This window comes from Hemicordylus capensis, chromosome 3 (assembly GCF_027244095.1).
Source record: "Hemicordylus capensis ecotype Gifberg chromosome 3, rHemCap1.1.pri, whole genome shotgun sequence".
Taxonomy (NCBI): Eukaryota; Metazoa; Chordata; class Lepidosauria; order Squamata; family Cordylidae; genus Hemicordylus; species Hemicordylus capensis.
This window is the reverse complement of record NC_069659.1, coordinates 706,445-729,360: the sequence shown is the minus strand read 5'-3', so window position 1 is coordinate 729,360 and position 22,916 is coordinate 706,445. Positions and strand designations below refer to the sequence as shown.

Sequence of the window (22,916 nt, the reverse complement as noted above, 5' to 3'; positions counted from 1 at the left end):
TGAGCCCTCTCCACAGCACCACCACTGACATTCTGGAGCCCACATGAGCCATGGCCAGACAGGGCTCCGTCTCCGTCTCCTCCAGCAAGTGGGTCTCCCCCCTTGAAAAGCCCTCCCTGCCAGCAGCCAGCCCCACCGCCTGCTGCCCAGAGTCCCAGGACCCACAGTGCCAAGGAGGGGCCTTTGCTGGCCCCCGTTAGGAAGCTGCCATGTCCCGAGTCTGGCCCTCGGCCTCTCGAGCTCAGCATTGCCTCCACACAGGCTGGCAGCGGCTTCTCCGGGGTTGCAGGCAGGAGTCTCCCTCCTTGGGGATGCTGCCAGGGAGGGGACTGGGAACCCAGAAGAGGCTCTTCCCGGAGCGGCCGCTCCATCCCCTGCCGAGGGGACTCTCAGGCCCAGCCAGCGCTCCTCACCCTTCTAGGCCCCCATCCAGGGGCAACCAGGGCAGGCCCTGCTGCTCTGCTCAGGGGACCCGTCCAGCTCGCTACCGCCGGGCCAGCTCTCCTGTGTTCTCGGGGCTCGCGCCCAGGACGAGGCTGCAGCCCCTTGTTTGAAGGCCTCCTGCCCAGGAGGAGGAGGAGAGGGGCTGGCCCCTTCGTGCTGGGCGCCCACAAGGCCTGAACCCTCCAGGCAGAGGAGGAGGCCCAGCAGCGCCCGCCAGACCCCCCAGGGACCCTCCCTCCCTCCCTGCGCTGCTCCTTTCCAGAGAGGAAGCCGAGGCAGGGGACAGAGAGTTTATTGATGCTTGTCGGACAACACAGAGCCTCTCTTGTTACAGCAGGGATGGCAGCTCCTCCCTCCCTCCCCCCCCACCCCCCAGCAGGGCCTCAGTCCGGTGGGGCTAGCCAGTGCGAGAGGCCCCCGCCTGGGGAGAGGCCTAGAGCCCGCCCCGGCCCCAAGTCTCTTCCCTCCACCTTGTTCAGCTGGGAGCCAAAGATTTAAGTCAGAATCCGGCGGGGGGGGGGCAGGCCCAGCAGCGGGCAACGGCTGCCCTGGGGAAGATGGCCCCAGGCCCCCTGGAGAGGGCGGGGGGGTGAGAAGGCCCCTCCCCATCAGGCTCCAATAGGTAGCGTTAACTCTTCTCCCTAGCCCACACACACACACACACACACACACACACGCCTCATAAATATACACCTTGCACACTTGCTTTCACTCGGGGAGGGGGAGGGAGCTGCCGGCCTGATCCGGGAGGGGCTGGTGCCGCTGGCCTCGTCCGCAGAGCCGTGCCGGGGGGGGGGCTGCAGGGGCCCCTCCAGGGGCTCACGGCGTCTGAGCCCCCTGGCGCTTGGGCTTGAAGGTTCCCAGGAGCGTCTGGACCCCCTTCCGGACAGTGGAGCCCACGCGGCGAGCCACGGAGTCTGCGGGGGGCGCTGGGAGGCAGGAGCTGCTGGTCTGGGGCCGCGCGTCCAAGCACTTCTGGTAGCGCAGCTGGAAAGCAGAGGGAGCGCCAGCCCCCACCCGTCACAGGGGCCTGCCGGGCGGGGGGCAGCCACACTCCTCCCCCCACCCCCACCCCGGAAGAAGCGCTTTGCAGGGGCTTGTCCCAGCCCCCTCCCCGCCACCACCACGGGGGGGGTGTGGGTGTCATCCTGCCTTGCGGGCAGCCCACCCCCCCTCGCCGTGCGGACCCCGGGCCTGGGAAGGGCCCCCCCCGCCCGGCTTGCCCGAAGCCCCACTCACCATGCAGGCGGCCTGGACGGCCTCGCTCAGCCCCGCAGCGTTGGGCTCGCACCAGACCATGTGGCAGCGGAAGTTGCTGGGGGCGGCAGCCATGATGAAGGCGAAGGAGCGGACGTCCTTCCCGATGCCCATGAAGGAGAGAAACCGCACGCGGCACTCACACAGCACCGCCTCCGTCTGGGGAGAGCCAGGCAGCCCGGGCTCAGTGGGGCACAGCAGGGGAGCCGCTGGCTCCAGCCCTCTGAGGGAAGCCAGCCCCTCCTGAAGGGCCCACGCCGGGAGGGGGCTGGCTTCGGGGGGCAGGCCTACCCCGCAGGGTGCCCAGCTCCTCCCAGGCTGACTGCGTCCGCCATCAGACGATCACCACAGCGCCCTCCTGTGGTGACAGGCGGGATTTATGCTGCCTCTCCCCCCCCGCCCCCCCCCGCCCCCGGGCTCACCAAAAGCAGTAGCGACAGCCTTGCCTGGACCCCTCGGAAGGGCGGGGCGCGGAGTGCCTGAGTGGGGTCTGTGTGGCCCCCGCTCCCCAGGACTCTTACCTGCTGATGGGTGAGGGTGAGGGTGGCGGGGGCCACGCTGACCTGGGCGGGGGGCCACTGCTCTTTGCTGCCGGCCGCCAGCGCCATCTCCAGGGCCGTGTTGATCACGTCCATGCCTGTGGAGCCGGGCGGGGAAGGTCAGGGCGGGGCCATCACACTGGGGGGGGGAGGACTCCTTGGGAAAGGTGGTCAGCCCCCCCCCCCGGCCCAGGTAGATGATCCACACTAAGCTCCCTCCACACACACCCCACGTTCCGCCCCTGGGGTTGGGCGGGCACTGCAACTTGTGGGGACAGTGACCCCCCCCGACAGACCCACAGATCCTCTCCCCAGGCACCTGCACCCCCCCTCCTGGGAACACACCCGCCTCCCTTGGCCCCCCCAGAGCATCTCCCCACCACCACCAGCATGCCTCAACTTCCGGGCCCCCAGCTCATCTCACCCACAGGTTTGGCGACCGGAACGCTGCCCAGATAGAAGACCTGGAACTTCTGCACGGATTCGCTTTTGGGCGCCGGGAACTCAACTGAGGAAGGGGAGCGGGGGGAGAGAGACCCAGCGGTGAGCCAAGCCGCCCCCCACCCCCCGCAGGGCCAGCAGCCCCAGCCCTCCCTTGCCCCTCCCCACCCCACCCCCTCGTCAGGGACGCAGGACCAGCTGGGCAGGCCCTTCTCCTGCACAGCCCTCCCGCCTGGAGAGAGAAGGAGCCCCTCAGACATTCACTCGGCCCCCGAGCAGCACCAGCTAGACCAGGGTGGAGGAACTGGCTTCGGGGGCCGGGGGGGGAGTCCACACATCCCCCCATGCAGCCCCCACCCGCAACTACCTTGGAAGGGGATCTCCACCATCTTGGACTGATCCAGCAACAGGCCATTCAGTGGGGCCGGTGGGTTCCGCCGCTCAGTCATGATCTGGGGGAGTCAGGGGGAGAATGGGAGATGTGGGCCCCTTCCCACCCCCTGGCCATCAAGCCCCACCCAAGCCAGCCCTCACAGCAGCTTTTGCTGGGGGGAGACCTGGAAGGGAGCCTGGGGCCCCACAGTAGTCTGAAATCCAGGGGGCGGGGAAAGCCCCCAAGGGGTGCACAGGTGGCCCAGGTCAGGCACTGTGGCAAGAACCCCGCTGGGAAGGGGCCCGAGAGCCCACCCCCTCGGACAAGCAGCCAGTGGGCAGCCGAGTCGGCTGAAAGGCCCCATGGAGACGCCACAGAGGCTGTAGGCAGCGTGCCCCTCCCGGGGGGGGCGAGGAGAGAGACCAGAGCTGCCCCCCCGCCGACGAGGCCAGGTTCCATCTGCAGCATGTCCTCGGCCTCTGCAAGCCCGGCTGCCCCCTGGAAATGCTGTCTGGGCCCAGGAGGGCGGGCCAGAGAGCGGAATCCGGCTCCCTGCCCAGCCACCCCCGGGGAGGATTTGGCACCTTTGCTGGGGAACTGCTGCAAGGACGCAGCGGCGGCAGCAGCAGGGGGCCCCAAGGCAAGGTGAAGCCCTCCAGGGCCGGGGCCGGGGCGGGCTCCTGCTTTAGGCCTCGCTGCAGGACGCGGGGCTACCCCAGGCCGGGGGGGAGAGGCCGAAGACGGGGGGGGCGCCAGGGAGGAGGCTTCACCTTGGAGCAGATCTCATGGAGGCCCGTGGCAATATTCTTGGCTGGCGCGTGGCACCGGAAGACGTGGCACTTCAGCATCTGGGCGAGCTGGTCATGTGCCACGTAAGCAAAATCCCTGGGGGGGGGAGAAGAGAGAGGTGTCAGGTGACAACCAGGGCGGGCCTCCAAGGCCCGGGGGGGGGGGCAAGAGAGGACCCGCCAGGCCCCTCTGCAAAGCTCCAGAGCCTGCGTCCCGGCTGCTGGGGAGGAGGGGGGGGGAGGCGGCCCCGCAGGGACTTACCTCTCCCTGATGCCCCAGCGAAGCAAGAGGAGAGAGAGAGACAGCACTGAGGGTTAGCAGCAGCAGCAGCAAGAAGGGGGGTGGGGGGCAGCCCCTGCCTCGCTCTCCCCCTGCCCTGCCCCCCCCCCGCCTCTTTCTCCCCTGCAGACTCCTGGGCAGAGGACTCTGCTCTGAAGCAAGAGACACACCTCCCCCCCCCCAAGGCAGGAGGGACCGCCCCTGCCCCGCCCCGCCCCGCCCCAGAAGGCCACCCAGTGCGTCTCTCAAGCGCTGCCCCCCCCCCCCGGGACAGCCACGCTGGACGCACCTGCCGCTGTCCCGGCCGACGCCCCAGACGCGGATGCTGCCAATGGGCTGCCTGTGCAGCACCGTCCGCTCCTCCGGGTCCAGCAGCTGCAGCACCTCGTTCTCCAAGAGCAGCAGCATGGCTTTGCCCTGGAAGCGGAGATGGCGGGGGGGGGGCGGGAGGAGGAGGGGGGGGTCACTGCCGGCAGGCCTCCCTCCCAGCGAGATCCCGCCCAGGCACCCCCAAGATGCTGCTCCGCCCGGCCAGGGCCTCCCTGGGGCTCCCTCCATGCCGCGGGGGGGGGCTCTGGACCCCGCCCTCCGCCCCCCGCCCCCTCCCACCCCCCTGCCCCCACTCACCTCGGCCCAGGAGCCACCAGGGTCGGTCTCCCGGCCGGCCAGCTGCCGGATGCAGTTGTTGACGGCCAGGCTGCTTCTGCCCAGGCTGAGCTCCTCCTCGGACATCTCCACCCAGCCCAGGGAGCGCACCAAGAAGCACTGGCCAGGGGAGGAGAGAGGCCGGCCCGTGAGTGGCGGGGGCCCCCGCTCAGAACGCCCCCCACACACAGACACACCCCCTGGCGCACAGCAGCCTCCCCCCCAGGCCCCCCCTTCACCGGCCCCCCTCCTCCCCTCGCCTTCCTGGGGGGGGGGGTGCGGAGCGGGCTCCCCCCCCCGCCAGCCCTGTCCCTGCTCCGCCCCTCCGCGGACTGCTGGGATGGCCACCATACCTTGGCGCCTGGGGGGCTGTCCTGGAGCAGCCGCTCGGTCTCGGCCTCCTCTTCCTCCCTGGAGGAACTGGGGAGGAAAGGGGGGGGGTCGGAGCCGGGACTCACAGGCAGACTCCAGAGCCCCCCCCCCCCCCGTGAGACCCAAGCTCGTCCAGGCCGCCCCACTGGTGGGGGCAGAAGCCTTTGGGGGCTGGGGTCCCGCGCCTCCGGCAAAGTGGCCCCCCCGCCCAGGGGCGGCCCAACAGTGCCGGGAGCGGAGCAGAGCCCCTCCTGACTGGCAAGGATCTGTCCCTTTCCGAGGGGGAGACCCCACCACTCCCCTCCCCCCGCCAACTCACCGGGATCCCAAGAGCAGAGCAGGCTGGCCCCCGTCTGGCTGGGGCTCAGGGGTTGCCTCTTCCGAGGGGCCCTCCTGGAAGGAGAGGAGGGGAGGAAGCAAGGAGGGAGGGCGAGATGTGAAAGTGGCCCCCCCCCCCCCACACACACACACACTTGCCATTCCCGCCCTCAGCCCAGCCACGCACCTTTTATTTATTTGTTTTGTTTTATTTATTACATTTTATCTCCCGCTCTTCCTCCCAGGAGCCCAGAGCGGTGCACTACATACTTGAGTTTCTCTTTCACAACAACCCTGTGAAGTAGGCTAGGCTGGGAGAGAAGTGACTGGCCCAGAGTCACCCAGCAAGTCTCCTGGCTGAAGGGGGATTTGAACTCGGGTCTCCCCGGGCCTAGTCCGGCCCTCTAACCACTACACCAGGCTGGCTCTTCACCTTCCAGAAGTCGGAGTCCTCAGACGGTTCAAGGTGCCCAAAATCCATCCAGGTGAGCTGCAAAAGTGGGTGGGTTGGGAGTGGGGTGGGGGGTTAGTGGGAGAGAGCAGCAAGAGGCACGGCCCGCCCCGCCCCTCTCCAAGCCCCCTCAGCCCAGCAAAGGCATCTGTGGGGCCAGGAGCTATAGAGCTATAGATTGAGCAAAAGGGTTCCAAGAACACAGCCCCCCCCCAGCTACTGAGGGCCCTCCAGGTCCATCCCTCTGGGGGGCCACCAGAGAGAGGGATGAGCCTTGCCCCCTCTCCCCTAGCTACGCCCCTGTGTGGGGCTGCCTTCCCCCCTTCCCCAGGGCCCTGCGGTCACTCTGGACTGCAGCCACCTCCTGCTTGAATCGGGCACGATCACACACACACACACACACACACCCTCCCAAGTCCGACCCCAGCCCCTCTCACGCGTGCTGCAAGGGCCCTCCTGGCTTGGGAAGGGGGGCTTGCCGTGGCCGGCAGGAAGGGGACCCCGGAGAAGGAGGCTCGCCCTTCCCTTCTGCTGCGGGGTTCCCATCTGGATGAGCCCGCAAGGAATCCGGCGGCCGGGGCGTCACCCGCCTGCTCCGGGCACTGAAGGGCCAGGGGGAAGCGTCTGCCCCACAGACAGCAGGCGGGAGACCCCAGAGGAGACCGCAGCCGGCAGGCAGAAGGGGGACTCCAGAGGAGCCCTGGGAGGCAGCTCTATGGGGCCCAAGCAGCCCCCTAAGCTGGGCCTGGAAGAGAACTGCCGGCCCCCGCTCCAGCCGGGGGGGGCAGCCCCAGAGAGCCGCCTCCCCCAGGGCCCCCCTGCTGCAGCAGTCCAGCCCCGGGGGGGGGGCCGGGGGACGCTCCCCTCACCTGCGCCTCCTTGGAGGGAGTGTTCCCCGCGGAGTCACTGCTGCCGCTGCCCAAAGGGGGCTCCCACTGGGTGGTGCCAGTCGGGATGTGCCAGTAATAGGTGCCCGACGTGTCCTGCACCCGCATCCATCCTGCGGGGAGGTCCGAGTCCGTCTCCAGCGAGTTGCACAGCCAGAAGGAGTCTGCAGAGGGGGAGGGAAGGCATGCGGGGGGGGGGTCAGGGAGACGCCACCGACGCTGCCGCCACCCTGGAGCCCCCAGAGGAGAAGGCGCTGGGCTGCTTCCTGTCCTCGCTCTGGCTGCTGCCGCCAAGATGCTTTCCCGCCCACAGCTCTCAGAGCGGTTTAGGCAGAAGAGCAAAGACCAAACAAGTCAGACGGTTCTCTGTCCCAAAGGGCTCACCATCTCCAAAGACTCACAAGGGGGACACCAGTAGCAGCCATGGGAGGGACCAAGCAACACCCTTTCCAAAAACAGCCCCTCACGAGGCCCACTCGGAGCTTGCCCTCCCCCCCCTTCTGCTTCAAGGGGGTGGGGGTGGGGGTATCCTGAGCTGGGGGGGGGGACTGGCCCTTCAGCCTCCTGCCAGCACGCCCCACCCTGCCTTGGTCCCTCAGCTCAATGGGTGTCAACAGATCATGGCCACTTCTTTTAGGAACAGAGGAAGCTGCCGTCTACTGAGTCAGAGCATTGGGCCATCTCGCTCCGTATTGTCTTCACAGACTGGCAGCGGCTTCTCCAAGGTGGCAGGCAGGAGTCTCTCTCAGCCCCCCCAGGTTGGAGATGCTGCCAGGGAGAGGAGAACTGGGAGCCGAGATGCTCTTCCCAGAGAGGCCCCATCATCCCCTATGGGGAATCTCTTCCAGTGCTGCTCACACTTCTAGTCTCCCATTCAAATGCAACCAAGATGGACCCTGCTTAGTTAAGGGGACCAGTCAGGCTTACTCCCACAAGACCAGCTCTCCTCTTACTGCCTCGCCTGAGCTGCCCCAAGGGATGCGGGGGGGCGGGGGGGACAGAGAGCAGATGACCACAGATATGGAGGCCTGCAAGCTGGAACTGAGAAGCAGGCCAGTTGGCACAAGCTGGGTGTGGGGCAGGCAGAGAAGGGTGGAGTGCAGAAAAGCTTTCTGGATTTTCTAATGGGGTGGGAGGAAGCAAGCTCCGCCCCCCCGGGAGGAAGCAAGCAGGGATCACGTGCCCAGCTCCGGTCCAGTGTCGCTGCTGCTGCTGCTGCAGGAGCATGCGGTGCCATGGAGACCGCGGGGGGAGGCGGCGGCGGCAAGAGCAGCCCCAGAGGGATGCCCGGGGACGCCTCCGAGTCTCCGCCCCCCGCAGGCACCCTCACCTGACATCCTGCCACGGTGGTCTCCCCGCCCCCCCAGCAGGCCTTGGCCCCCCTCCAAGGCAGAGTCCCCGCCGGGCAGCCTCCTCAGCCGGGAAGGAGCTCTCGCCGCCGCCGCCGCCGCCGCCGCCTTCAGGGCTCCTTGCAACCCGGACTCCCGCCCCCGCCCGCGCCGTTTTCCACCCCGCCCTCAGGGGGCCGCCTGCTGCTCACCTGGGCAGGCGTCCAGCAGGAGGGGGGCCAAGAAGTGGCCCTTGCTGTGCATGGCAGCTCGCAGGGGCCCCTCTCGGCCCCCCCCGCCCCCCGCCAGCCCCGCGGTGGGGGGAGGAGCAGCCCCACAGGCAGGCACCAGCCAGCCGGCCCTTGACCCAGGCGGCGGCGGCGGCGGCGGCTGCGCTCCTCCGTCAGTGGGGGGCGAGGGGCGCGCGCGGTCCGCCTGCAGTGCCGGCTGCTCGGAGGTGGGCTCCGGAGAGCCCCGCGGGTGGCCCCTCTCGAGAGCCAGCCCGCCCGGCCGGCCTCCTCTCCCGCGCTCCGCGGCTCAGCCCCCCCCCGCTGCCCACCCCCCGCTTCGTCGTCTGCATCTGGGACCGGCAATCTCCAGCCCCGCCCCCGGGGGGCTCAGCTGCAGCAGCGCGAAGCAGGCGGCAAAGGAGAAGGGGGAGAAAGTGGCCACGATGCGGGGGCGGGCGGGCAGACGTCACTCGGCGGCATGAGGCTATTTCTGGCCGCCGCGTCCCCCCAACCCCGGGGGCAGCTGGTGGCCTCCGCCAGGGCCCCTGGGCAGCACACAGAGCAGCGGGGCTCGGAGGAGCGGGCAGAAGCCCGTCCGGGCGGCCCGCTTTGCTGCTGGCTCTGTGCTGAGGCAAATTGCGCTTGAAAGAGGCGCTGGTTGCCGCGGGGAGCAGCGCCGCCGGCCACAAATCCACCCTCCCCGGCAAAGGGGAGGCCGGCTCTGCCTGCGGGGGGGGCAACTCCACGTGTGTGTGCCTCCCCCCCCCGCACTTCCCTGCCAGCCTTCGAGGGGCTGCCCTGAGATGGGCGAGCCCTGCTGGAGGGGAGGAGACCGCCAGGGGGGAGTGTGTCTGGTGGTGGACACGAGGGGCGTCTATGGCCAGCCATGGGGCATGGGGGGGCTGGCCGAGTGATGCTCCAGGCCTGTAAATCCCCCCCCCAGCTGTGGGTGGGCGGAGCGGCCAGCTGAGCCTTGGGATCCAGCCAGCAGCAGCAGCCGCTCTGTGAGCAGCACCCGGCAGGAAGGGCCCCCAGCCCCAAGACGCAGAGCCCCCCTTGGGCCTGCAGGGGTGGGGGCAGCTCCCGCAAGCCCCCCCCCCCGCCGGCTCCTACCTGCTTCGTCTGGAGAGCTGCCAGCCGGGCTGCCTTGGCTGAGGGTGGCCCAGCTGGAGTCCTCGTCGCTGGCGGCACCGCTGCGCATCCCAAAGAGGAGGCTGGCACTCCGGCCCTGCTCCCCACGGGGCAGTGCCCGCTCAGAGCTCTGCTCAGACTCCGTGACAGGCTCGCTCTGGACTGGCGTGGAGTCCCCCTCTTCTTCCTCCTCCTCCTCCTCCTCTTCTTCCTCCTCCTCTTCCTCTTCCCCCTCCTCCTCCTCCTCGCCTGGCAGCGGGATGAGCAGGGCGCTCAGCTCCTTCGTGGGGGGGCCCAGCTCGTTGCGGTTCTGGTCCCGGCCCCGCTCCGCTGCCTGCCGCAGCTGGTTCTGCCCATCCTTCACCCACTTGGTGTTGGCCGGCTCCTCGGTGGGGGGCGGCAAGACCAGGACCACCCTCTGCAACTCCGAGGAACAGCTGTAGCCGCAGCGGCCCTTGTGGGGCAGCCCCTCACCGGCGGCAGGGGGCGCCAGGGCCAGGCTCAGTCCCACGCAGCAGCTGTTGTCATTGGCCAGGTCGCTCCTCTTGCTCAGGGAGCCTGACATGGTGCTGGGGGAGAGAAGGAGGGGGAGGAGCGTCACTCACTCCTGGGCCCTGTGCGGCAGGCAGGGGGAGTCCCTGGCCAGCTCAAGGCTCAGCCCAACAGCCCCTCCCCACGTCACCACTACCACTCGTCACTTTCTGCTTCTCAATGCATGTTCCCAGAGTGGTTTCTCACACACACACACACAGAGCACCAGATGGTGGGCAGGGGCTGGGTGCAGCTCTTCAGAGGGAAGCCCTCTGCACATGCTCAGGGCTTCTTCCCACGATCCAGAGCTGGCCGTGGTGCAAAAGCTCCAGGTCCCCAGACTTCCAGCGCCCTCCCTGGCTGAGCCGGGACCTCACCAGGATAGCCCTCCAGGGCTCTGCCGGAAGACCAGGAGCACCAGCCAGCAGAGAGCCCAGTTCAGAACCCAGTTCAGGTTTCCGGGCAAAATACAAAGTGCTAGTTATAACTTATAAAGGCTTAGTTATATAGGGCTTAGGCCCTATAACTAGGGCCTAAGCCCTAGGCAGCTTAGGCCCTGGGTATTTAAGAGAGCATCTTCTTCGCTACGAACCCCACCGCCCATTGAAGTCGTCTGGAGAGGTCCGTCTCCAGTTGCTGCCAGCTCGGCTGGTGGCCACATGGGGACGGGGCCTTCTCGGTTGCTGCCCCGAGACTGTGGGATGCGCTCCCTACTGAGATACGATCCTCCCCATCTCTGACCATTTTTTAAAGCACTTGAAAACCCACCTCTTCACCCAAGCTTTTTCAGTTCTTTAAAATTTTAAGGTTTTAATTTGTGGATGATTTTTAAATTGTTACATTGTTTTAAGTTTTTGTATATATTTTAACTTGTTTTATGCTGTTGTTAGCCGCCCAGAGACAAAAGTTTGGGGCGGTGTACACATCAGATAGATAGATAGATAGATAGATAGATAGATAGATAGAGGCTTGTCAGTCAAGGGAGTAACAAAACCTTCGCCGCTAACCCTATGAGTTCCAGCTCACTATCACATGAAGTGGATGTGCACAGAACTGAGCAGAGGGAGTTCTGAAGCCCAAAGGTGCCCCCCCCCGCCTGGGGCTCACAGCAGAGCAGGGACTCAGGACCTCCCCATCTGGAAGCTCACCTCTGCCAAGGTGGCCTCTCAGAGTGGCTGCCAGAAGAGGCATTCCCTCCTGCCTAATGGAGAGACGCGAGAGGATGCCTCTCCGGAGGTGGGGTTGCCACCTGCCGTTTCTATCAGTGTTTGTCATAGATCTATATCTATATCTCTACACACACACACACACACACACACACACACATATATATGTATATATCTATACCTATATCTATATATGCTCAAATAAACAGGCTGCCTCTTTCAGTCGGTTTTTAAAAATATGTGAATTTAGCCAAGTAATGGGTTATAATAGACCTCTCCTATCTGTGGCTTATGCCGATTTGTGGCTGCTGGGTGCATTTCCTCAGTGGCAGGGGAAGGTGCAGTTTGGCTACTGGGCTGTGGGGTGTGCCAGTCCTCAGGCCACCCCAGAGGCCACCCCCTTCAGGAAGAGGAGCAGCACTCGTTCCCCAGCTATTGCCCCCTAGTTCCAGGTGCACTGTGTCAGCTCACACTGCATCATTGGTCTATGGAACTCTCTGCCACCAGCTTGGTTGGCTTTAAAAGGATTCACAGAGGACAAGTCTTTCAGTGGCTATTGGTCTGGCTGGCCAAAGGCTGTCTCCAGGGTCAGGGGGCCTCCGAACCCCGGCAGGAAGGGAGCCCTGGTGGGAGAGGACAACGGCGGCATCTCCTTCTGGTGGGCCATGATTTCTAAGGTGGCCCGGAGGCCTGCCAGCCCCCCCCCCTCCAGAGCTACAGCGGCTCCTCAGTGGTGCCGACTGGGAGAGAAAGGAGCTCTGCACATGTTCAGCCACCCTCTGCCAAGACACCACACACACACACACACAACCCCCCCCAAAAAGCCCAGCACCCACAGAGCTTACCTGCCAGGCACTGGAGAGAGACAGCGGAGAGTGCCTACATGCTTTGGGGGAGAATGGCGGGGGTGGGGGCAGCAGACAGAGCAGGGCCTGCAGAAGAGGGAGGGGTCAGGATCCAGCAGCACTGTGGGGCAGCCCTCCCTGACTCTGGCCTGAAGCTCCTCAGCCCCACCACACCCTCCTTCCCTGGCAGGAAGAACCAGGGCAGAGGGACAGACACCCCCCCCCTCCACCCCTCCCCTTTTCCCACACTGGACCCCAAATGTGAGCAAGACAAGCGGGGGGGGGAGGGCGCCTTGCAGGGACGCCTCTGCTCTGCCCCACCCCTCAGGGGCCTTCGCTGCACAGCCTCCCTGCAGAGCAGACCACCCAGCAAAGGGCTCTGGCCCCTGCAGATCCTGGCCAGCGGCTGGCAATGGCCACCAGGCCGGGCGGGAAGGGAAGGTCCTCCCTGCCCTGCTCCACGGACCATCCGGCCTTCTGGCAGGGCCCCCTTGGGGTGGGGGCCACACTGGGGCAGCCCTACTTGCTTCCCACCCGCCCAGCTAGGGGCTCTTAGCAGGGGTGGCCCACATTCAAAGCCCTGAGCGCGGGGGGGGGGGACCCAGGAGTCCGAGGGGCTGGAGCCAGAAGCAGGGGATGGACCCTCCCCCCCCCCCGCAGCGCGCCAGGCCTCCACGGACCCCGCTCCTCCTGCGGCGCCCCTCCGCTCCCCGGGCAGGTAGGGGGCTCCTTGCAGACCCCCCCCCACCCCATGCTTTTTGCCTTGCAGAGGCACTGCCGGCCCCCCGCCCAGGCCTGCATCTCCAGGGCCCGCCTCCCGCATCGGTGCTCAGGGAGGCACGGCGGGGAGCGGGGCCGCAGAGGGGCGCAACGGCGGTCCCCGCCCCGGAGGCCTCTCCGCCGCAGGGCCCCCTCCCCCGCTTTCGCATCGCAGTACCTGCGGCGGCGGCGGCGGCTTCGAGAGGATGGAGAGGCGGGCGCGGAGCGGGGGGGGGCAGCGGGCGCTGCTTCCGCTTCCGAGACCGCAGGAGCCCCGCCCGGCAAGAGAGGAGCCCCCGCCCCTCCCGCTGCATCGGAAGCGGGAGCCCCAAGCCCAGCCCATTGGGTGCGGGGGGGGTCAGTGTGCCCAGGCAGCCCCCCCGTCACCGCCAGGGATGGCTGGGCTGGAGAGCCCTCCACTGTGACCACAGCGTGTCGGGTGCCGCGATTGATCGGCCCACAGCCCCCCCGCCCCGTTAATTCGTTGCCTTCAGGGCAGCGGCGCTCGGCGTGTTTTGCTGGCGCGCTCGCACGTGCCGCCCGGAGCGGCTTTCCTTCCGCCGGCGCTTCTTCGGGCTCCAGGTGTCCCTATCCGGTCGCTTCCCGACGGTGGCTTCAGATTGCCAGCGCCGCGGGGCAGGGACTTCTGGCCGGCTCTTCTGAGGCGTCGCGACCGACGGGCCGGTGGAGAAAAGCGGCGGCGCTGCAGCCCCTCTTGGGGGGTCCAAGGCGCCTCTGCTGCGCTTCCGAGCCGCTGGGAAGGAACCGGCCTTTGTCCTGCAGGTCTGCTGCTGCCCCCTTCGCCACCACCCGGGGAACCGGCTGCGCGGGGCGCCAGCCCGGGCCGGGGCCTGCCTAGGCGTCTCTCCTGGGGGGGCTCACGAGCCCATGGGGAGGCCCCGGCCGGCCGGCTTCTGCCCAACCCTGCTGCTGCGGCCGGAGGGGCCCAGAGGCTGCCCACCCCACGGGACCCCTCTCGCTTGCAGGCGCACAGCCCGCCGACCGCAGGGGGCCGGAGCCCCGGGCCCTAGTTGGCAAAGCTCCTGCTGTGCTCGGAGGGCTATGCTGGGCCCCCTCCAGCCCCGAGGCCGTGCCCTGACCGCTGGCCTGGGGGCTGCCCTGCGCCGCTGGGAACAGGACGCTCGGCTAGATGGGCTTGCCCGGGCCTGATCCCGCGGGCTCCTCTCATTTTCGTTCGTTCGTTCGTTAGTTGCTGCATTTTGATACCACCTTCCTGCCTTGACAAAGGCACCCAAAGCGGTTTACAATATTAAAGGAAGCACATCACAGAAGATGGCAAGAAGTTGTCTCGGGCAGTTGGTCTTTCCAGGAGCGGAGGACAAGAGGAGCTCCCGGGGGTGGGGGTGGGGGGGGGGCTCCTTTCTTGCCTTCCTCGCAGGGCACCCTGGTCTTTCTGTGCTCCTGGGAGGGAGGGGGCTGCCCCACCAGTCCTCACAGGCCAGAGCTGGTCTCTGTGGGGGCCGAGGTTATGCTCTCCCCTGGCCTGGGTGTCCTCTTCTTGGGTTCTGGCTGTACGTCTCCCAGGGGGTTCGCTACATCCATGGAGGACAGGCTAGCAATGGCTGCTCTAGGCCGCCTCCCGCCTCTGAGGCAGGATGCCTCTGAATCCCAGTTGCAGGGGAGCAACCGCAGCAGGAGAGGGGGCCGGCCCTCCCCTCTTGCCCGTGGGCTTCTGGGAGGCATCTGGTGGGCCACTGTGGGCGGAACAGGATGGGCCTTCTTGGGCCCGATCCAGCAGCAGGGCTGTTCTCCTGTTCTGATCTCCATCCCTTCCAAAACAGCGGCTGCTCCTGACCACGACCTCTTAGCATTTGCCTCTCTATCCCGCTCTTTCTGTGCCACAATCCACACAGAGTGACTCGTCTCTGTTTCATGGATTTCTGGGGGCTGCGTCCTGCCCCGCCTTGTTCTCCAGGAAGCTTTTCACATGGGGCTTTTGAAGCCCTTTAACTCACATCTCCTCCAGAGTGGAGGGGGTGCATTCACATATTGACCAGATTCACCCTGAAGTCCCTGCAAGTTATTGGGGAGCACTTCACACACAATTCAAGTTTTTCACTGTGCATTAGAGTGTAACCCGATTTATATCTGGGGTAGAAAAAAATCCAGTATTTGCAGAGGCGTATCTAGGGGAAATCGCTCCTAGGGCAAGCACTGAAATTGCACCCCCTGTCCAAACATCTGACACCCATCTTTCAGATAACTTTACCATAATATCAGCTCAAAAATACAAGTCAAGCTCGTTAATCTTTTAATATTTTAAAAACTACTTTTTGTGGATGTAGCCAGACCAAAAAGTGCTGGAAAACTACAAATTTCAGTATGCTGGGGCTCATGAAATATCTAAATACTATATGGAGGTGTACTTGGAAAACTAAACGGAAGTGCCTGTCTAATTCTCTGCTATGCATTGTAGCACCACTATTACATAAGTTTTAAAAATAAATGGAGAATTTGACTTTTCGGAGATACTCGGAAAATAATTAAAGGATATGCAGAGTAAACTGTATTCACTGCTTTGAATATATTCAAGTCTTTCAGTAAGACAGTTCAAATGAGAGAAAGAGAGCAAGAAACTCCCAGTGGGCCTTAATACTAAGGATTTCACACTGATTCAAAGACAAACTCACCATTAATAGCCATATGATTAAGACATCACATTTAACTCACTTATCACAAGAAACAAAGTAAGAGCAAATGAATACAACCCTAGCTCATAAGCTTCAGCTCAGTATTCACAAGCCCTGATTCTCTGTACATAGTGCCATACTGAATATGTGTACAGTGACTTAGATTATATTAATTTAAAAAAAATTACCTGTAGCCCCTTCTGGGGGCTTCCTAAAGAGCATGGGGGTCTGCAAAAGTTCCCCCTCCTCCCGCTGGCCTCTAGGGCCTCACAGGGACCATTTGAGCATGTGCGGAGGCCATTTTTTAAAAAAAAAAATAATAATTTAATGGCCACTGAAAACAAAATGGCCTCCGTACATGCTCAAATGGCCTCTGCAAGGCCTGGCAGGGCCTAGGGCAGGGCTTCTCAATGTGTAGGTCCCCAGATGTTATTGGACTTCAGCTCCCATAATCCCCAGCCCCAGTGGCCTTTGGTTGGGAATTATGGGAGTTGAAGTCTAATTACATCTGGGGACCCACAGGTTGAGAAGCCCTGGCCTAGGGCCTCACAGATGCCATTTGAGCATGTGCAGTGGCCATTTTGTTTTCAGCAGCCTTTAAAAAAAATTTAATTTTAAAAAATGGCACCCCCCTTCAAGTGGTGCCCAGGGCATGTGTCCTGCCTGCCCTACCCTAGTTATGCCCCTGACTATTTGTGTCAGTATTTTGGGACAATTTCAAGTTCGCAGTAAAGCCTCCCCATACACTCACGGTAAAACCTGCTGTGCGTAAAAGCCCCCGGCAGCTCTTGTCACAGCCTAAGGATCACAGGATCTCTGCTTCGAATCCAAACCAGGACCACCTCCTCTTGGCTTCTCCCACCTTATCTGTCTATCTCTCAGTTAGGAAGACAAGAAAGGAGGTACCCAGCCTTGAGAGTTCTTGGCTTCAGGAGACCACCCATGGCCTGAGAGAACAATAAATCCTATGTAACTTCTTGGTTTGCTTTTTAAAATTGTAAATGGCTTTGGGTGCTTTTGTCAAGGCAGAAAAGCCAGTTAAAAATGCAACCAAAAAACCCCAAACAAGTAGCATAATTATACAGCGCCTGATACAATACCACCTAACCCTACCCTAACCGGCTCGTCTGGCAGCAGGCCTCCTCTGTAGCCACTCCTGGTTCTGTGGAATGCGCCCCCAGAGACATTTGTGGCTTAACATCTTTACCTGCCTTTAAAGGAGCCCTGAAGACACATTTTTTTAGCCAGGCTTTTAGTAATCTTTGAATGTTTTGAATTATTTCAACAGCTTGTTCTGTTTTGTTTTTGTTGAGTTTCTTTTTGTGAACCACCTGGAGCCTTAAATAAATAAACGAGTGTGCATCTCTAGGTTTGGGAGCCTACCTGCTCCTCACATGAGCCTGCCTGCCTGCTGCCTGTTTCAGCCCGGGGCAGTTGGTGGGGGTGGGGTCTTTTGGGTAGCAACCCCATGATTGTGGAACTGCCTCCTAAGAAGCATTCTGTCACCAATGCTTCTTAAAATCTGCATGAAACCGTTGGGTGAGGTCATCAGGAGATTTGGTACTGGGTGTTATCAGTATGCTGCTGACACCCAAATCTACTTCTCCTTGTCATCCTCATCATCAGGAAATGGCATTCATTCCCTAAACACCTGCCTACAGGCAGTAATGGGCTGGATGAGGGATAGCAAATTGAAACTGAATCCAAGCAAGACGGAGGTGCTCATTGTAGTGGCTCAGAATTTGAGGGATGAATTAGATCTTCCTGAGGTTACACTCCCCCAGAAGGAACAGGTATGCAGCTTGGGGGTATTTCTGGACCCAGGCCTAACCCTGGTATCTCAGGTGGAGGCTATGGCCAATCTACCAGCTTTGGCTGATTCGACAGCTGCGTCCATTCCTTGAAGAGTACAACCTCAAAACAGTGGTGCATCAGCTGGTAACCTCCAAGCTTGACTATTGCAATGCCTACATTGCAATATGTAATATTGCAATATGTAGCCCCCTTTATGTGGGGCTGCATTTGTACGTTGTTCAGAAACTTCAGTTAGTTCAAAATGCAGCAGCCAGATTGGTCTCTGGGGCAACCTGGAGAGACCATATTATGCCTGTTTTGAAACATGGCTGCCGATATTTTTCTGGGCAAATACAAAGTGCTGGTTATTACCTTTAAAGCTGTGAACAGCTTAGGTCCACGTCACCTGAGAGAGTGCCTCCTTCTGCATGATCCCCATCGCATGTTAAGGTCATCTGAGGAGGTCCATCTCCAGCTACCTCCGGTGCATCTGGTGGTGACTCAGAGGCAGGCCTTCTTTGTAGCTGCTCCTGGGCTGTGGAATGCACTCCCGGCAGAAATCCGTGGCTTGAATTCATTGTTGGCTTTCAAGAGAGCCCTTAAAACCTATCTGTTTGGCCTGGTCTTTTAGGTTTTTAAACTGTTTTAAATGTTTTAATTGTTAATGGATTTATGCTGTTTTTAAATTGTTCTGTAATGACTGTTTTTAAAATGATTGATTTTATTTTTATTGTTGTGCACCACCCATGGCCGTTTGGATGGGGAGGTCTATAAATGCAAATAAATAAATAAATAAATAAATAAATAAATAGGTATCTGATCCTACCCCCTGCCCCCCACACACACCCTGCACAATGCCTGCTGGGTTTTTAAAATTATGAATGTTTTATCTGCATACCCTGATGCTTAAGTTGTTTCCTAGCCTTATATTTCATGATAGGCTTTTATTATTTTAATCTTGTAGGATGCACTTGTATCGTGGGGGAACAGTTGATGCCTGCTGTTAGAAATACAACTCATTCATGGCAGAATCTGGAAGGAGAAGGCCATCTGAGCAGCAGCAGCCCACCCCAGCAGAGGCCTCCGGGAGCGAAGGGGGTCTCAGGGACATGCCGGGGGAGCGGACGCACCACAGGCTTCTGGGGCAGGCCTGGATTACTCACAAGGAGGCCGTACATGATCTCAGCAGTGGGGCCTTCCTCGTGACTGCTGTCCTGTGGGGAAACGCTACAGCCAGGCAGACTCAGCTCAGCACATCACTCCAATCAGTCTTTCTTACGGTCTTTCTTACGGTCATAGACCAGCATAAAGTATAAGGGTGATTACATGTCAAAAGTGAGAGTAGACAAAAAGTGATTACATAAGGAACAGTACTTAAGCTAAAGGTAAAGTGTGCCATCAAGACGGTGTCGACTCCTGGCGCCCACAGAGCCCTGGGGTTGCCTTGGGTAGAATACAGGAGGGGTTGACCATGGCCGTCTCTCGGGCAGTATGAGATGATGATGCCTCTCAGCGTCTTCCTCAATTGCTGCTGCTGCCCAACAGAGGTGTCGGGGGAACAGACCAGCGGGGATTCGAACCGGCAACCTCTGGCTGGCTAGTCAAGTCATTTCCCTGCTGCGCCATTAGAAAGCACACCAGAAGCATGGGAGCATAAAAGCCTGAAAAGTCATAAAAGTGCATAAAGGCATGGATGCAAAAAGATTAAAAGACATGAGAAGACAGAAGTACATAAAAGCCGAAGTAATAAAACTGGATAATGGCCAGACCATAAGGCTATAAGGAACAGTTTTAAAAGGGGAGGCACGCAGGTCTTTCTACAGCACAGGACTCACAAACACAACTGAAACAAGTGGGTACGTTGTGTTGACGGCAGAAGAAATGGGAGGTAAAGAGATATTGAAAAGAAACGAATACTTATTTACGAAGCACATTTGCCAAATAAAGCAAACCCAGCATATGTCACTGGAGCAGAGCTGAGTGGCAAATGAGTGACGCCATTGCCTGGCATAGAATCAGAGAATGTCAGAGTTGGGAGGGATCTTGGGGGTCCTCTAGAAAACAATTGGTTACAGCTAACCAATACAGTTTCTGCTGATGATGATGATGATGATGATGATGATGATGATGATGATGATTGACTCGCACTCCCAGCCCAACTCCTCTTGTCCACCCCCCTGCTCAGGGCAGGAATTGTCCACAGTACCCCCGCCCAGTGGCTGCCCAGCCTCTGTCTGAAAACCTCCAGTGAAGGAGAGCCCTCCACTGCATGAGGCAGGCTGTTCCACTGGCAAACAGCTTTTAGTGTTAGGGAATACCCCTGAGTCTTCTCTTCTCCAGGCTAAATGCCCTCAGGCCCTTTAACCTCCTTAGTGGCTTTCAAGGTCCTTCTCAAGACTTCTTTTTCGCCAGAATTTGCCCTTTGATTAGAAATATATACATATTGCTATTGTTCACCGCCTAGAGTCTTTGGTGGAGGCAGTATACAAGAAAATTTTAATCAACCAACCAACCATTCCTCACAGGACTTGGTCCCCTCACCATCTTAGCTGCCCTACTCTGAACCTGTTCCAGTTTATCAGTGTTCTTCTTTCCAAACTTAAAATGTGGGCCCCAGAATTGGACACAGTACTTCAAGTGAGGTTTGACTGGCCCAGAATACTTGTGACCCGGACATTGCACCTCAGTTAATGCCGCCTAAGATGGCCTTGGCGTTTTCAGCAGACGCGTCACACTGCTGGCTCATCTTCAGCTCGCAACTGGTGTGCCAAGACACTGGGGCCTTTCCCAGTGACCGGCTGCCAAGATGGGGCTCCCACATCCTCTACTTGTGCATTTGGTTTTACTTGTCAAATGGAGGGCTCGATGTTGGTCTCTGTGGAGCTGCAGTTTGTGGGCCTTAGCCCAGAATTCAGACCGGTCCAGATCAGGCGGAGTCTTGACTCTGTCTCCTAAGGTGTGTCAACTAGTATCCGTGCTAGCTTTGTGTCCTCTACAGATTGGATAGGCACCCCCTTCTGCTCCCTCCTCCAAGTCATTTGTGAAAGTGTTGAAGAGCAACCAGAGCTTGGTGACTCTCCCTCCCAAGAGCCAGTAGTGAGCACTCGCTGGAGACCATTAAGAACATACAAGCAGCCCTGCTGCTGGATCAGGCCCAAGATGGCCTCTCTATTCTCACACTGTTTCTCACACTGGCCCACCAGATGCCGCTGAGAAGTCCACAGGCAGGAGCTGAGGGCATGTCCTCTCTCGCCTCCTTTTCCTGCTGCTGCTGCTCCCCTGCAACTGGTATTCAGAGGTATCTTGCCTTTGAGGCTGGAGGTGGCCTATAGCCACCAGACTAGTAGCCATTGATGTTCCACCAGCTGTGGGTATACCCCACCATAGCATCATCTAGCCCACATTTTAACAACTTGGCAACAAGGAGACCGTGGGAGATGTCAAATGAATCAAGACATACTATGTCCACAGCATTCCCATGATCTACTAAATTAGTTCCTCTAGGTGGTGCCGGATGGTGGGGAGAAGGTTAAGGTGTGGCAGGATACTGGCTCCTACTAATCACCAGATTCTTTTCTAAGTGCTCACAGACAGCCTGCTTTCATAATCTGTTCTAGGATCTTGCCAGGTTGACTGGTCTGTGGTTTCCAAGCTCCTCCCCCCCACCCCAGTTTACTGTGCTTCACAATAAATGTGTTTTGTGGGGAGGGGAGTCTCCTTTATACTCCTAAAGGGAGCAGCTTTATCTGCACAGCATGCTGCATACATCCATTCATCTGTCAGACCTAACCCGTACCGACCTCACTGGGCAAACTGCAAAGAAACATTATAAATGTAGCCACCTGCCTAGACTGAGCTCTTCTCAAAATCAGTGGCTGTCTGCAGGGAGAGCAGGTTTTACTTCCCCTCCCCGCAGACTATCAGCTGGCAGTCCCTGGGCAGGCGGATTGCCCACCCGGATGAGCGGCACCCGACAGCTCCAGAAGTCGGGCTGCCGGGACACACCGCCGCAGGTCGCCCCACCCCCAGGAGTCCAAATAATGCACTACATGAGTGTGTGGTGCATTACTGGGACCCCCCTCACCCCCCCCCAGTGTACACACAATTTTCAAAAATGAGGATAAGGGAACATTCGCTCCCTTAACCTGGTTTCAGGAGGAGGCTACTTTGGCGGGTTTGCTGCCGTGTAGCCACCAGGATCAGGCACGATCCAGGTGGTTCACACAAGCTTACAAAACTGGGCTGGGCTCCCTTAGCCCAGTTCTGCACGCTCGTGTGAATAGGCTCTTTATCTAGAGTGCAGGCAAATTTTTAGGAAAGGAACAGAGAGACGGGGAAGTTTTTTCCACCACCCCCAACGTGGTCATGTGAAAACCAGAACCCCCTCAAGGCTCTAATACTCTTGATTCACCTGCACAGAATTTGAGACTCCTCCTGATTTTAGCCCATTAACAGAATCAGTTTTCAAAGTCCTGACCATGGCAGGCCTTGTGCCCCATCTATCTAAACACCCCAAAGAGGGGCTTGAGCATCTGCTCCGTGCAACCCCCCCCCCACTGATCTAGGGCTCCCCAAAGAAGCTCGTTCAGCAAGGAACACTCAGGCACAGCAGCAGAAACAAACTGGAGTGAATCAACAGTTTAGGTTTAAGGGGCTGTGGTTAAAACACAAGAAAGCAAAAAGAAAACGTAATGCTCATAACAACCCCATTTGGCAAATACATCAATACAGGCTGCCGCCACAGAGCGACCCAGGAACCATCCTCAGCCTGAAGAGCTTCGCCTGTGAAGATCCAACAAAGAAGGGGGCTTCATTCATGCGGGACTCTTGGCTGCAACTTGGATGTAAACTGCTTTGAGAAGTTCACCTGGAAAGAGGGATATAAATGCCAGAAACACACACACACACACACATACACCCCAAAAAGCCCACCAGTAGAGAGACGAGCCCACAATGCATCTGGACACATTCTGGATCAAGCAAGCAGCCAAGGGCACCACTTCCACCTGCATCCATTGATTCTTAGGCGGCTGCCTTGGGCTGCATGGGCGTGGGAGGGGCTCAGGTGACACTCCAAAAGCCAAGCCCCCAGTTCCCAGAGTGGGGCAGCAAGCCGGAGTTCCCGGGGGCAGTAAGCCAACCTTGGCCATGCCATTCAAACCTACCAATGTCAGCAAAGTCTACCCAACATGCGCTTCTGAACCTGCCATAAGAACAGCCCAGCCCAAGGAGGCCCCTCTAGTCCAGCATCCTGTTACACACAGTGGCCCAACAGATGTCGCTGGAAGCCACAGGCAGGAGTTGAAAGGGGCTTGCCCTCTCGTCTCTCCTGCTGTTGCTCCCCTGCCACTGGGACTCAGAGGCATCTTGCCTTGGAAGCTGGACCACAGCCCTCTGACTAGTAGCCGTTGATAGACCTCTCCTCCATGAAATCATCCCTCATCAAGCCATCCAGGTTGTTGGCTATCACCACATCTCGTGGCAGAGAATTCCACAAGTGGATTATGCATTGTGTGAAAGAAGTACTTCTTTTCGCTGGTCCTAATTTAACTGGCAACCAACTTCATGGGAAGACCCCTGTTATGTGAGAGGGAGGAGAGTTTCTCTCCATCCACTTTCTCCATACCATGAATGATTTTGTAGACCTCTATCATGTCTCCCCGCAGTCATCTTTTTTCTAAACTAA

At 60.1% G+C, this 22,916-nt stretch overlaps 1 protein-coding gene across 3 annotated transcripts; it reads right to left on the bottom strand.

Annotated features, from left to right (window-relative positions):
• Positions 1 to 747: 747 nt before the first annotated feature.
• Positions 748 to 13,089, bottom strand: APBB1 (amyloid beta precursor protein binding family B member 1). Of its 3 annotated transcripts, none has more exons than XM_053307992.1 (15): positions 12,964 to 13,089; positions 12,027 to 12,113; positions 9,467 to 10,053; positions 6,778 to 6,959; positions 5,891 to 5,947; positions 5,459 to 5,532; positions 5,121 to 5,187; positions 4,750 to 4,887; positions 4,412 to 4,539; positions 3,825 to 3,939; positions 3,049 to 3,133; positions 2,665 to 2,748; positions 2,223 to 2,338; positions 1,684 to 1,860; positions 748 to 1,431 (listed from the first exon to the last, which is right to left on the bottom strand). In XM_053307992.1, exons 3-15 carry the CDS (start codon positions 10,047 to 10,049, stop codon positions 1,264 to 1,266), a joined length of 1,974 nt encoding a protein of 657 aa, XP_053163967.1. In that variant the 5' UTR covers positions 10,050 to 10,053; positions 12,027 to 12,113; positions 12,964 to 13,089; the 3' UTR covers positions 748 to 1,263. The 3 variants fall into 3 exon arrangements, with proteins under 3 accessions (XP_053163967.1, XP_053163968.1, XP_053163970.1); XM_053307993.1 differs by lacking the exon at positions 12,964 to 13,089 and adding an exon at positions 12,789 to 12,936 and having other exon boundaries at positions 750 to 1,431; XM_053307995.1 differs by lacking the exons at positions 9,467 to 10,053; positions 12,027 to 12,113; positions 12,964 to 13,089 and adding an exon at positions 8,336 to 8,477 and having other exon boundaries at positions 757 to 1,431.
• Between the last annotated feature and the right edge of the window lie 9,827 nt (positions 13,090 to 22,916).